Below are 15889 nucleotides of genomic sequence, written 5' to 3' on the forward strand. Positions count from 1 at the left end.
TGTGATTTTAATATCACTACATTATCAAGTGTCATCCCGTATTTTTCTGAATAACTTGCATGACGACTGTGTAAGAATTGTAAAGTATCGGGAGTCCCTTGGTTCAGGTTTATCTGTGACTTTGATATCTCAGCAATTGTATTTAATTAGGTCAATTAAAATTGCATTCAGTAATTATTAATGGCAATGGACACATTTCACATAGAGGGTGTGGACCGGGAAACGTTTACAATTGCTAGGGTCAATTATGCTGTTTTTCGTCCCAAGATATTGATAAAGGGTCCAGTTAGCGTATTGACAAATGAGTGCACTTTAACCTTCTTGCGTGTAATAAAAACACTACCAGGTTATGGTCGACAAAAGCACCAACCATTTTTATATTAAAGGAAAAAAGGAGGGGGCGGGGATTATTTTGAAAAAAAAAAACAAAGCAAAGCAAACCAAAACAATAAATGATTCCAAATTTGAGCAGAAACATTTTATACTCAGCCATGGACAGAAAAAAAGAAAACGTTTATTCAGTATTTGCCCAATTACTTAACTATGTAGATTTTCAGAATGGAACACAATATCGTTAGTTTAAAGCCAAACAGATGATAATCTAAGATTCATAGAGACGTACGAATACTCCCCTCGAATTTTATGGATTAATTATACCTACTTCAATAAAAACTATCTTGGATACCATTTGCTAGGTTTAAATTTACACAAATACGAACATATAAACGATGCAGATATTGCAAATTTTGTGTATTAATGTCGTATCATCAACATTAGAACGATATATCAAGTTTACTATTCAGTTGTATACAAGTATTACTAACCACAAATATCTAAATAGGACGCCAAAACCAGCACTTATATGTTATTCCGGAGAATGTCAACGTTGTTACATTATGGTAGCCCCGTGTTTTATACCAGGAAAGAAACATCCATGTTTAAGGGTTTTCGAAAATTTAAAATTTTGCGCCACGGCAAATGTCGGTCAATTACAAATGCTATAAATAGTTTGTGGTTAAAAAAGTCTGACTAATGAGTTCATGAATAGCCTAGGAATCGACCATGATTAGAACAAAATGATACAATTCGGAAATTACAGAGTGTTTTTTTCTATTATTTAATTAAACATCGTCATTTGTAAAATACTGTATATTGCAACATTTGATAAAATTGTCTTGAGACTCGAAAGTAAGCACAAGTAATGAACAATGTCCATAATAGATGTCCGATGATCTTTTTAAATGTAATCATTTCATTATAAGAAATTTAGTTTATTGTAAATGTGTTAATTTAAATATATTTAATTAAATTTTATGAAATATGTTCCTGAAAAAACAAATCATTTTCATAAGAAATATTTGTAACTAAAATTTCATAATTTTTGGTGTACAAACAACAATGTAGAGTGCAAAGAGTTGTGATTGTAACATTAGAAAATTCGACATTATTTTTTATTAGAACATCATAAAGTGTCAATATTGCATGAGATCCGCCGTAATTGATTTTGTAATATCCTCTTCATTATACATTCCTATGTCCGTATGCTGCATATGTATTTTAAGTACTCACCAGAATTAGAACAAAAACCTTAGAAGATTTTTTCTAAAGATTGTTTGTATGCCAGAAGTACTTATAACTAGAAATATTATCAATAAAATAGAATATTAACAATTGGTCATTTCATATATATTAACGAAATATCTTAAATATAAAATGTGTTGCGTTTTAAGCAAATTAAGGCTGGTAATTGATTTAAAATTCAACCATATTGTGGAAAGCTTAAACCGAAATAAATATGTAAGTTTTCAAAAACTCCCACTTATTTGTTTACATATTCATATGAAAAGAATATAATAAATTCTGTCGAAAATGGAAGGATATATTTTTACTAATGATATAAAGAAAATCTTAAATGAACAAAGTAAATTTGAAATATTAATAATAAAAAATACACTTTATGTTCTACTTAGTTGAAAACGCCATATCATCTGTTTAAAATAAATAATAAAAGTAAATATCTCATTAACTTAAGTCAATTATTTGAAGTTGCACGGCATAAACCAGACATTTGAGAAAATGTTTAAAACTGAAACTTGCCCATTTTTAAACATTTTACTTTACCTTAATGTCTTTTACACTGTAAAACTATATCAAAACTTACGTTCTTAACTAAGTTCAATCTAGTTTTTATTTACGTTTCCGAGTTATACAAGTTAATAGTACTAAATGTAATATTCTCTATAAAATCTCTTTTTCTGTATTGGGGACGGAGTAGATTTTTCATTTCAACTGCCATATGAATTTGTAAATGTTATGATGTTTGGACTCAACGTTAAGCAGAAACGATAGAAGATAGTTTAAGATAACGAAACTGTAATTCAATTGATAAGTAAGTTCAATGTGATTGCTAATTAAACACTTTCATACATTCCAAACAAGTAAATTATCGTTCTAAATATAATAGAAAAGTACCAGAATGTATAATCTTGAAAATTGAACAAAGGGGTTAGTTAAGGTGTACAAACTTATTTTTAAAAGATTGATAAAATACTTTACTCTATGCCAAAAATAAATCTTACTTAAAATCGAATTGTACAATTGAAATTTGCATTTTCCAAAAACGGATTGATTTGATAAGTAATCAAACGAAACAATATCCGAGGTGAAATAAATTGAAAACTATCCAATATTGAAGACCAGACAGGGAAAACAGTCACACACACACATAAAACAAAGAACAAGAGAAAAACATGATAACCAAAATGACACTTATAAAGATACAAAAGCAAATTAACAACTTGGTATCCGCCAAATACTGGGCCCATGGACCAGGTGCACGGGTACATGAAAAATAGAAGTAAACGACAGATGCACTGCTGCAAGCATTTCCTATATGTGACCTTTTAACGACCCTTTATTCAGACATCTAGCTGGCACTAATGATATTTTTGATCAGCATATCATTCCTACATCAATTTATCAACAAATAATACAGAAAGTTCAACTATTTCTATAATATTTTATCACACTGTTCTGATAAGATAATGACGTTGCGAACGTCACATGAAGCAAATCACAAGTCACTGTAATTAACAATTTACAAGTATGGCTTCCGCAATATTAACTCTCTAAAAACCGCTTGAAATGAAATACTTAAGGAAAAAACTCACGAAATGAAGGGAATTTCAAGTATTTTTTTCTTCATTAAGCTTGACTAATACCATTGTAATACATGTTCAATTGTTTAAAAAGTAGAACTCGATGCATAATTTTACACATCTAATACAGCGTGAGTGTGAATGGTTACAATGGTTTAAGGCTTATCACACTGCAACAAGTTGATAAGCATAAAAAGGAATAAAATATACTTTATTTTGTTCGATGATTTGAAAATCTAGATAGAACGTGTGTGTTAGGTTATCGATGGATTAGGTTTGGGACGATCATCAACATTTCTTATCTAAATACCTTGAAGTGTCAAATGATGAGAGGACAATGCATTTAGTGTAGTATAAAATGTATGTTTTATCCTGCTCACTTTATATATCAATCGACTGTTCTTGTGCAATTTTGTCCATGAAATAAAAATAAGTAACTAATAAAAGTAGCAAAATAGGTCAAATATATTTGTAATATCATTACATCACTTATTGTAGAAAAAAGAAACGTAGTGAATACTACATGTAGGGATATAAATCAAAAGTAGGGACATTATTACATCACATATCAAAATCTTAGATATAGAAACACGAAGCCCTCGTATACGCTAATCAAATACTTTTGGTGTTTTACAGCGTGTCTCCTAACATTCGCCCACATATATACACAACTCAAACATATATCAAATAATAAATCTAATTTCTATGAAAATTGTAGTTCAAATGTAGCTTCCTTAGAGAACTGAAAAAAAATAATACTATTTGATCTGAAAAAGCTAATAGAGATCTCGTATGTCAGTATTCTCAAGGGTTCAATAATTGATGATGAAACGCACTAAAATGATTACCTATCATTATGTGTCTCTAAAATATTGTGTCTAATTGTTGTGTGTATCCATTTCTCATGGCAATTTTATTATCAATATGAACATGGGAGTTGATTTTATTTGTTAAATGAAAATATACTTTTAAAAACTGTAAATCTCTTGAGGTAAGTACTGTTCTACATGACAATATAGTTTTAGATTAGTCTCTCCTCGAAGCACAAGTTATACTCTGATTTTCAAGCATTCAAAAGTGTGTACCAACGACATTGCGAATGTGAGTTGATTCATCGGTCCACAGGTTTATTTAAAGTGTACTTGTTTCGGATATTAATCAACATGACATGTAAAAACAACTTAGCCTTATCTATAAGAATATTTGTTGTGTTATCCAGTTGTCTAACAGATGTTTTCCTTGTTACTGAGATTTCTATTACTAAATATGCTCACTTCACTACAATACATTTAATGAAAGAAACAACTGAAATGTGCAAAAGAGAATTTAAGTCATATGGACGTGCGCTGAATATCAATTTAGAACGATCGTTTTAAAATAGTAAACTCCTTTGTAGAAATGAACACTAGAATGAGCACAAGAAAAAGGTAATTTACCCCTTAAAGTCTATATTAATGTCGCCAATTATTAAAAATTTTCTGTGAAAAAAAAAATGCTTATTAAATCTGTTTTTTTTATTATTTGCATTAGTAGTTAAAGGGGTCGTAAAGATTTTGTAAGACTCTCAACAACTTTTTCTTGAAAATGATTGCTGTACGTTTGCCTTTAAAAAAACACCTAAATGTTTGAGCCAATGGGGGCGGAGGACTTTATGTACTTCAATTGTTAATTAAAGATTTAAAGACTTTTATCCACTGAAGGTGCAGCTCTTTACACATTTTATTTTGTTATTGATTTTTTTTGTCTGTCTCATGAAGGAAGTGAATATAGTATTAAACATTTGGCAGTGTTATTGCTTGTGAAGAAGAAAATATAAAAGTTCAAGTTATGGTGTCTTTGAAAAAAATATTTTACCAATATTGGTTCTGTGAATCTTGATGAAAAGTTTAACTTTCCCCCCAAAAATTACGATATTCGTTTGTTAATTAATGACTTTTTCTATAAACATGACAAATAATGCAAGTATGAATATCACTTCTGAACGTTTACGTTCTATGAGCTATACATTTTCTAAAACAAACAACTCTTTTTCAGTAAATCTCAACAGCTTTGTTGTGGGTTTGACTGAAATCGCCTTATAGAGAAACAACTGTGGTGGATAAGCAAATAATAAAGTTACATGTATTAAATCTGTAGTAAATTCTCCTCCCGAGTTCAAATGAATTCGTATACTTTAAAATAATATACACTTTAACATGAACGAAATGTATTGTAATATTAAGTGAAATACCTTTTTGTTAAAGACAATATTTGATTACATATTAAATCAAAAATGGTTAGAAGTTTTGTGTACCGTAGTTACGTGAATCTGTTGCCGTTTTCTGATGAAATATATCTCATTATATTTATTCATGTGTTCAGCTACTTGGTCAGAAAGGCTAGTTTTGAATTGTACTTTGAAATTGTTTTTTTTCTTTTTTTCTTTTACGCAACTTAAATTTCATTTCAAACAAAAGGAAAATAAAAATACAGTCCAACCTCGATGTGTCGAACTCGGATTAGTCGAAATCTCGGATAACTCGAACTAATTACAAAGTCCCAGCAAAACTCCCCTTACTCCAATACAATTTTACCTCGAATGACTCGAACTCGGATGAATCGAAACCTCGGATAACTCGAAGTAATCAATCCGTATCCTCGATAGGACTTCGAGGTTAATTAACCCTGATGTCTTGAAGTCAACTAATTAGTCGGAAATCTGATTGATTTATTACAAACCATGATCGAAGTGTGTTTTAACAACGATTAGCGTGGCTTTTAAAATTAATTTGTTGACACTCTTTATGGTTTGATTGGTTTATTTAATCAATTTAAAATCGCGCGTGTTGTTAAAAGAAACGAATTGTATTAAGAACACGTCGGAATTTACACTAACAGTGATATCGGATGTTTTGATAAAAATTTAAAAAAATACAATTTTACCTCGAATGACTCGAACTCGGATGAATCGAAACCTCGGATAACTCGAAGTAATCAATCAGTATCCTCGATAGGACTTCGAGGTTAATTAACCCTGATGTCTTGAAGTCAACTAATTAGTCGGAAATCTGATTGATTTATTACAAACCATGATCGAAGTGTGTTTTAACAACGATTAGCGTGGCTTTTAAAATTAATTTGTTGACACTCTTTATGGTTTGATTGGTTTATTTAATCAATTTAAAATCGCGCGTGTTGTTAAAAGAAACGAATTGTATTAAGAACACGTCGGAATTTACACTAACAGTGATATCGGATGTTTTGATAAAAATTAAAAAAAATAAAAACTGATGAACTGCAATGGTATCTGACTATTTAATGAAACATCAAACAGATGATAGTAAGGGTATTTGAACTACATTCGTTTGGCTAGTGAACTTGAAATTTTATTGTAATAATGTAGAACACATGGTTTGACGATACTCATGATTATGAATCAAACGAAGCAACATGTTATGAACTACGACGTTTTTGATGTAGGAAAGCAAATAAAGAAATTTCACTAAAATACTCGGTGCCGTTCAGTATTTCAAACATGATATACAACATACAAAAATATTTTCCGATACGAAACACAAGACATTACGAAGTGCCGTGTAAAGTGAAGTACATGTACAAGCTCAACAATGATGTAAATACAGAAACAATCATTGACCAAACTACTTGTATTTCCGGTTTATCCTCGACCTCGGATTACTCGAACCTCGGATTACTCAAACATTTTTGCATGGTCCCTTCGACTTCGATTTAACGAGGTTCGACTGTACCAGGTGAAAGACTTAATTGATTTAATGGGCAACTGCTTGAAGTTTACGCAATCTGTCCCACTCGATTTACAACAGAAAATAGTGTTTATTTCGAATTAGCGATTTAAAATGATGTTTACATATTGTATGTTTAGAAAGCTACTTCCAAACAGCAATAATAAACAAAATCAACGAGAAATAATAACGACTCCAATATTACTCAAGATTAAACTATGACTATTCGTTTGTAAGTTAACCCTTTTATAGCCATAGGCTTGTTAAGCTTAAATTAATCACAAAGTGAAGTCCGGTTATTCCAACAATGGTTCATTACAGTGATTTGATCAGTGAAAATTTCCGAATAACCAACTACAATTAGAATTGTTCGTTCTCATCAAGTTAGTATTTTCCTGAAACCACGGATATTCTTGCAGCCTCTATTTACATAATTGACATAGTATTAAAGTAACACATAAATTCGGACCTAGAAAATAAAATGTTTCAAATGTAAGTTGAAAGTCTATTAAAAGATCTGGATTAGAAACAATGACAAATTTGATTAGCATGCAAAGTACTGACCCCTAAATATATCAATAACAACAAACAAAGAAACACCAACAAAAACGGAAATAAAATCAAAACGACAAAACAGCGATCTGATGTTTTAATATTGACGTGTTCTTTTACTTAATTAAAAAAGAAAGAATAAAAGAATAAAATAAAATATTTCAATCAAACCCACCATATTAAGATTATATTGGCCAATAACTTACGTCCATGTTTTTTGTGCACTTTTATCTTTCTGAGCGAAATTTTAATTATCAATTATCATTTCTAGAACGTGCCAAAAGTTTTGTTTTATTGGACAAAAGGGAAAGTACAAAAATAGTAAAATAAATGCCTATAGTTTCTAGAAAAGCAGAGGACGCTTACCCTACCGACGCACCTGGTCCATGCTCCCAGTTTTTAGTGGAGTCCGAGTTGCTCATTTGCTTTTGTTACTTTGTATATATGTATTTGCTTTTGTTACTTTGTACGTATGATTTTAGTTACTTTATGTTCTGTGTTGTGTATGTCTGTTTCCATTACGCTTAGCCCACCGATGCACCTGGTCCATGCTCTAAGTATTTATTGGAGTCCGAGTTGCTCATTTGCTTTTGTATGATTATAGTTACTTTATGTTCTTATGTACTTTATGTTGTTTATGTCTGTTTTCCATGTCTGGTCTTTGTCTCTGGATTACATTCTTTTGATTACCGCTATAACCTTGGTTCCCTTGATTACTCTTGTTTCATTAAAATGCAGCGCACTTGCTCACAAAAGACATAAAGACTTCACAAAAAAGATTGTTATACATACATAACGTAATATTATCAGTTGCGTGTCATAATATTGTATTGTTTTGTTTTAGGTTTTGTTTTTGATTTTTTTGTTGTTGCAAAATTATATACTTTTAGGCTGTGCCTAAGACGAACGGGGCTCAATGACCTATAAAAATACAAGACAGCGCATCCGCAATTTTGTACTTCCGTGAAGACAAATTTTGTCACTTCCGTCAGAATATCTTTAACCACTTAAACCGATTGATATCAAAAAGAAAATTTGACCGTACAATGCAACTGCTGTATCCATGTGTCAGATAAATAATTTCTGTTGACTTCTAAACTCTTTACCATCATTAAACTCCTTTTAGTCATAATCTGATGAATAATACATAACTGTCTGGTCATGCTTACTTCTCTGACATGAATATAACCACGATTTACTACTTATCGCTCTTAACATGCAAGATGGTAGTTATCTAATTCACAGCATATATAAACTGAAATATTCCTTTTGATCCTGTCAAATAAAGGAAAGTACTGGTTTCCGATGTAGGCTTGAATTTGATATTTGGTTGGTAAACATTTTTGCACTACATCGAAAAAAACACGGACTGCTTTAGTTAATCCACAAATATCCATAAATAGAATATATAGGAAAATAAAAAAAAAACTGTTTAAATTTTGTTTTAAAATATCGTTTGAAGTAACTGATTTTGTAAAGATAATAATCAACGGCTTTAATAAAAAAAAATCTCACTGTCTTAATAATAAAAACGTAATTTAGGGCAAGATTTCCTTGTTCCTTGCGAACCTGATTAATTTCATGTCAAATATTTTGTTGGTATTGACCGCCATACCATTATCGGATAACGGTTATAAGTCAATAAGTTTCATGACAACACATGATAGTAAACCTCATTAACATTATGAATTAGACGACAATGTGCAATTAGCATAAGCATACAATGTTGAAACATTAACAATGAAATGCGAATTATTGAAACACCTAATTTTAGCTGAAGGAATAATAACATAAAATAATGATAAAATAGTGACTTTGAAATTATCATTGACAAACATAATTTGGAACAACCTTTAAAGCACTGCACAAAATGTTCATATTTCCTAGACTGAAAGTAAAATGTATAACATTTATAATAAGTAATATCGGTGAGTAAATTTTCCGTCTTATTTCTGACTTCTGAGAAATAATTTGTCAAAAAGAATTTAGATATATCGTGAAACTGATGTGTTGTACATTATCACCAAGTTTCGTGTCATAAGTAGGATTATAATGGAATTAGGAAATTGAAATATATTGGTCTCCATTTATAGAATCTGGCAGTAATGGAGCAAAGTCTAGACTTACAGAACACATAAAACAACGTGTTATTTATAGAGTTGTGTGTCATTATTTGTCATATCGTAGTTATTACAAATTCGACACAACACAAACACCAAACTGTCAGCAATGTTTATCAAATCGGCTCGATCATATTATGCATTACGACCAAAAGTCGTTCTCCGGTACATATACCTAATACTGAATGTCAAAATTCTCTTCATTATAAGAAGACCAAATGATTGTTTTTTTGATAATGCAAAATCATATATGTGCCAAACATATTATTACAACGATACTGTTTTGCAAAGGCGAAATAAATGGCTTAAAAAAACAAAACAAAAATATTCAGGTCGCGGCATTTTTATGAAAATAAAAAAAATAAATTACAATGAACATATGTCATATCAAGATTCAACAAACTACATACTTAAAGGGCAAACAAACAATTTCATTAAAAGTCCAATTAAAATTTCATGAGGCAAAATAAGGACCATATCTAGGAATAAGACCCATCATTAGCTGAAGTTCAATGTTTTTATACCTTTATTAAATATTTGAAAAATTTGACATTTTAAAACGAAAACAGGGATAAAGATTTCCAAACGGAAGATCTTTTCTCTTGTTTTCCCTTGTTTAATAATGTTGTTTTTCAGATATCTTTCTTTTTCTTTCAGATTGATTTTCATCATAGGAACTTTAATGATGACGTTTTCAAACTCCGGTAAGTGAAAATAATATACATCTTATTGATGAAAGACTTAACAGTTTAAGCTTGAATATGGTTAATCATGTAAATTACTGGTTTTGATTGAGCAATATCGTATGTACTTCCTTAATTGAATTTAGTCTCAACTAGTTCAGACGCAGGTGGCCCTGAGTGCCATTCAATCAATCCGTTAAGATTTTGTTGATTGCAAGATGCATGATATAACGCAGAATGAGCGATAACATATTTCTTTCACCAACACATATCACTTCTCCAGTGTTTCCATGGAAAACATGAACTTTGAAAATAGATACAGACTCATTTGGCATTTTGATTTACAGCAAGTAGAATACAAACAATGTTGTAAAAGTGGACGTTTGACGTTTGTGTATGTCGTCTCTGATTTGTTTTGTTATATGTGTACAGTGTGCGAGATTGTGTTACGTCAGATAAAAGAAATACTGATTTAACTTGTTTGCTTCCTTTTTGAGACAGCATCAAATATAAAATAGTTTGGAGGTTTCAAATATAATTACGATTAAATGCGTTTTTGCAATTAATCGATTCACATTTTATAACACGTACAGTATTGTTACTTATACACTTAGTTCTAACAATCTCATGTAGTTAGTTACGTAAATATGCTTTGACTATTCTTATGATTTAAGAAATATGTTGATGATTAATAGAAACCAATATGAGTTCCATAAAGAATTATTGCGTCTCAAGCAACTTTCAGCATTTATCACAACAAAATTTTATTACTGTTCTGATTTTATGATAAACAATGCATTATAGGCAGTTGTTCTCTACAACTAATGTTATTATGTACCCAACAAAATGAGGCAAAAATTAGAAAAATAAATCACTTGCATTATATTTTATAATTAGTTTCAAAATGCTTCTATCAACATTATTGACGTACGATTTAACAAAAGAGTAATCAAGGGAATCAATGTTATAGCGGTAATCAACAGAATGTAATCCAGGGACAAAGACCAGCCATGGAAGGGTAATCAAGGGAACCCAGGTTATAGTACTAATCAAAAGAATGCAATCCAGGACAAAGACCAGGCATGGAAGGCTAATCAAAGGAACCCAGGTTATAGCGCTAATCAAAAGAATGCAATTCAGGACAAAGACCAGACATGGAAAACAGACATACACAACAAAGAACATAAAGTAACTAAAACCATACATACAAAATAACAAAAGCAAATGAGCAACCCGGATTCCACTAAACACTGGAAGCAAGGACCAGGTGCACCGGTAGGGTAAGCGTCCTCTTCTTTTCTAGAAACACCCGCCGAGTTCTCATAAAAAGTCAAGTCCGGGGTAGACAAACGAAGAAAGGAAAACTATGACCCGTTGAATAAATCAGTTTTCATGGTGGAGATGGACACACCATAACGACTTTATGATGACGACAATAAAACTTCTGTAGTGATGACTTCAATCTTGTAGCAACATAACCAGAAGCCTATTGGTTAGAGTTCTAGCGTGATACAAAAAGTCTACGTAGTTTCGGCAAGCTCTGGCATAACGTATGAGTTGTGATATGAACACTCCATTCGCAGGTGCTGAAGGGATGTTGAAAAACGCGTCGATAAAAAGTTCAGGTCCAGCATTTTGAAAACATCTGTTGTTTATTTGGAAGATGATTTGGAGTTATCTTTTTTATAAAGTATGAATAATCTCTACCAAGAACTATATATTTGTATCTAGGTGTACCATCATCTTTGGAACAATGTATAATGTTTTGAGTCGGGATTTTAGCCGAGTATAGGGAAAAGAAGTATGCAGTGTTGACAAATCAATCATAGGTTTTAATGATATTATGTTCTGATAATAATCTTGAATTGAGGGTCTCCAAAAGGTCAGTCGAATTTTTTCAGGATCCACACTGAATTGATACAACTACAGGAGTAACAAGTGTTGTGGTAGGACTACAAACTCTCTTTGACAGCTGTGAGTATTGAAGTTGAAAGTTTTGAAAGACGTCTGGTGGTACATTTTGCAGATCAAGCTATGTAGCGTTGTTTGTATAGATTCTTGTGGAGTTTAGGAATCCACTACATAGACGTTTAATCACTATCATCGTCTTCGTAGAGACACAAAACAGGATAGCATAAATTAATTGTTATCCACAATTTCTTCTTTTCTGTTTACCTCTGATAAAAAAACAATCGATGTAATACCTTTTGAAGACGAAAACAATGTTGTTTAGGGCTTCGTGTGCTAGTGCGACAACATGTTTGAACACATTGGGCCGTTCAAAATGTCTTGCCATCACAATACTTCCCGCAACATCAGCCTTTTGTCATTTGTCCCAACCAACAGAACTTTATCATATTCCCGACCTTAACTCCGTTTTTTTTCTTGTTTTTTTTCTTTTTTTTTCTATTCCTGTCTGTACTATCTGATACTAGTTTTCGTCTTAAAATTATATCTCTGATAAAAAGAAATCTTGTCTTTAAGTTTTTGCGTGATCACTAAAGTTGTGCAGTACTACTTCTTAGTGTCTGTAACATTACATTGACACTGAAATTCCGAACTTCTGTTTAGCTTGTTTTATGTCTATTCATATAAAACTGCATAGTCTATTTGGCCGATGATATATTTCGTATTTCCTTCATGACTAGTTTTGTCGATTCCAGACTAAGACATGCTGGCATCAACATCCCATCATTCATTCGATCAAAATCTAATGTCTAAGATTTAACAGGGCTACTTAGCTTACCCCATAGTTTTAAAAGTAAAGTAAAAGAAAGAGAATCATTTGCTTGGGCATTTCAAAAGACTTCTATGGTCAAATGACTGAAATATAGTTTTCGACACATTGTACATGCTCACAACTTTGATCAAACAAATAGCGAAGGGGTTTATGTGGTTAATGTTGAGAGACTCTATTGCAATTACAAGTAGATATATGACTGACAAGTACATCTTCACTGGTTTCATCCATTTCATAGCATTTATTAGTCTTAGCCAGTGATTCCTAGTGATACCTATATTTCAACTGATAATTTCATTACACACGCCTTTAAATATTATTTGAAAAATTCTTATGAATTCCTTGTTATTTTTGTTTTGTATTATTTTTTTCGGGTTTTTAGGTAGATACCTACCAAGACAAAGCTTAAGGAAAACCAAGAGAAATCCTTTCATCGCCAAAGTTTCAAATGTTCATATTAAAAGAAAAAAAAAACGAGCACACTGACCCATCATTTTTTTCTTATATTATTAAAAAAAATCTTAATAAGATTTCCCACCCTTTGAAATCCTTGTTATTATTAAAGAAGACAGCAAACATCTTTAAGTTACTTGATTAACAGCCTGCTTGATTTTCATGATACTGTAACATCATATGTATATATATTTTTTAGCATTTCCCTGGCTAGTCATCCCTGCGTTTAGCATGTATACTGTTGCTGGGTGTGTAATAATGCTGACAAATCTACAGATTTCTAACCTTTTTGGTGACAGGCGGTACACTATTATGTCTACATTGCTTGGTGCTTACAACGCAAGTGCCATTGTGTTTCTATGTATCAAGGTAAGTATTTAACTGTAGTTGTGTGAATAGACTCTGAATGTTTTGTCCATATTAGTATCATTTTTACTTTTCCTATTGTACTAAGTAACAATTAAGTCGATATAGCCCTGAATTTATATGAACTTTTAGTTGGAAGTACAGATCATCATAGTTGTGATACCAAAGAAAATGTAAGCTTGAAAATAAATATATATACTTTAATTGCAGTCCATGAATGACATCCAGACATCTTTTATGTTTATGACGATGGGTGTTGTACCTATTCTTGTGTCCACTATAGCTTTCTTACCAAAAACCAAGGTTCCATGGCCTCTTCCAGCAGATTACGGAGAGGGTAGAACAGCATCGAATGGATCCCGTCATCGCTCATCACCTGAAGGTAACGCAATAGATATTTTTTGAAAATCTAAAGTCAATGACAATACAACATTACTCTGTCAGTACTATTGGTCATGGGGTACTATTTTTTGTGGTTTTCGTGGGTAAGCCAAAACAAAAAATATGGTTCCCAACGAAAAGGAGATTTCCATTGATATGAATACTGAAAACTTCAAACACCGCGAATTCAAGAATCCGCGAACATGTGTTTCCTCCCTAATCCACGAAAATTGGTATCCAAGAATTAAAATATTTCCACAGTATATATATTTGGATGAAGCACCTATTGCAATTTTTGTAATATTGAATTATGCATGTTTTATTGCAAATTACTGTAAACAAATCATTTTTTATGGTTGTTAATTTTTACGGATTTTGCCGTGAACAATATTTTTGAGAATAAATTTTCGCGGTTTCAAAAAAGTGTAATAAGCGTTTCATAGTATTGAAAATCAATTTCATGGGAATTATTTATCGCAATGATCTGTCCACAGCCACAATATTGACTTTTATACGTTTACAGTACTTTTACCACTGAAATTCCTCAGCACAAATATTTCAAAATTTAAAAAAATTATCATAATAAAAAAAAACGTCTTACGTTTTACACGACCCAAGGTATTCCCACCTATAAGTATTATAACTATATTTAGAACTCCTAAATATCAAATGTCTAGAAAAATGACTTTTATTGGATTTATTTTTGTTTATATGATTTCCGTCCTTCCACTTTAGTAGACATGTCAAGACATCTCAAACATATCGGATTAAATTTTACAATTTGTGTGCTTGAATTCAATTTACATTCATCACCAAACATTTATTCAATTTTCTACGAACTTCTCAACTATCCATCAACTTGATGGTAATTCTTCTCGTCATACAGAGTTGTTAGAACAAATATTATTTGTCGCGTTGGCTTAGCGTTTTTGAATTCAATTTGTAGAGTCGTTTAAACTTCAATTTTTGTAATAAGAAGTGTGATTTTCAGACAATTATAGTAAAGTTCTTGTTAGATGTCAAATACATTTCACAGATAAGTTATTTCCTTGAATTTTATTGACGAGCAAGTAGAAAACCAAGAACAAATTGAAGTGAATTGCATTTAGATATGGAATATAATTTTGGTAAGCTTACCGATTTCTAAAGATGATACTTCCAACTAGGGATGATATAAACTACTTCACTACAGTATATGCAATTCTTTTTTATTACATGCTATCTACTAAAAAAGCATAAAGCATAATGGTTCTTTGCAATTAAAAAAAAGTCGATGCAATCACGTTGGCTGATAAAATAAAGGTTTTATCATGTAATAATTCAAGAATTAAAAGTCTTAAAATTGAAAAAAAAGTTTATGAAACTGATTATATTTTTCACATGCGGTTAAAACATTTTGAGATTTATTAACATGTTTTTAGTGTTGTATTATAATATGCACAGGAAACAAAGCACCAATAGTTTAGGTTCAATGTAGAAGAATATAATATATGTAAACATTTTAATTTGATGAGAATCATGCCATTTGATTGGTTTGTTGACAAAAATCAACATTGTTTCAATTGTATAAACTAACTTGCTATTTAGGCAACGCCCGTCTTTTACGGAACTACTTTTCGTTTGTCAACATCACAAAAGCGAAGCATCTGTCCGTAGTTACAATCGCCATTGCTCAACTATGCAGAAAAAAAAACAG

General features: G+C 31.2%; 1 protein-coding gene across 1 annotated transcript in view; it reads left to right on the top strand.

The window, feature by feature from the left end:
- Window positions 1–15889, top strand: part of LOC148608652 (equilibrative nucleobase transporter 1-like) — a 110431-nt gene that overhangs the window by 79493 nt on the left and 15049 nt on the right. The window contains exons 3-5 of the mRNA XM_088546054.1: window positions 10228–10274; window positions 13646–13815; window positions 14023–14194. Of these exons, the coding sequence (XP_088402180.1) occupies window positions 10228–10274; window positions 13646–13815; window positions 14023–14194 (389 nt within the window). The remainder of the gene's footprint in view (window positions 1–10227; window positions 10275–13645; window positions 13816–14022; window positions 14195–15889) is intronic.

Source organism: Perna viridis, chromosome 9 (assembly GCF_037379345.1).
Source record: "Perna viridis isolate PV_CMFRI_1.1 ecotype Kerala chromosome 9, ASM3737934v1, whole genome shotgun sequence".
In the NCBI taxonomy this organism is placed as follows: Eukaryota; Metazoa; Mollusca; class Bivalvia; order Mytilida; family Mytilidae; genus Perna; species Perna viridis.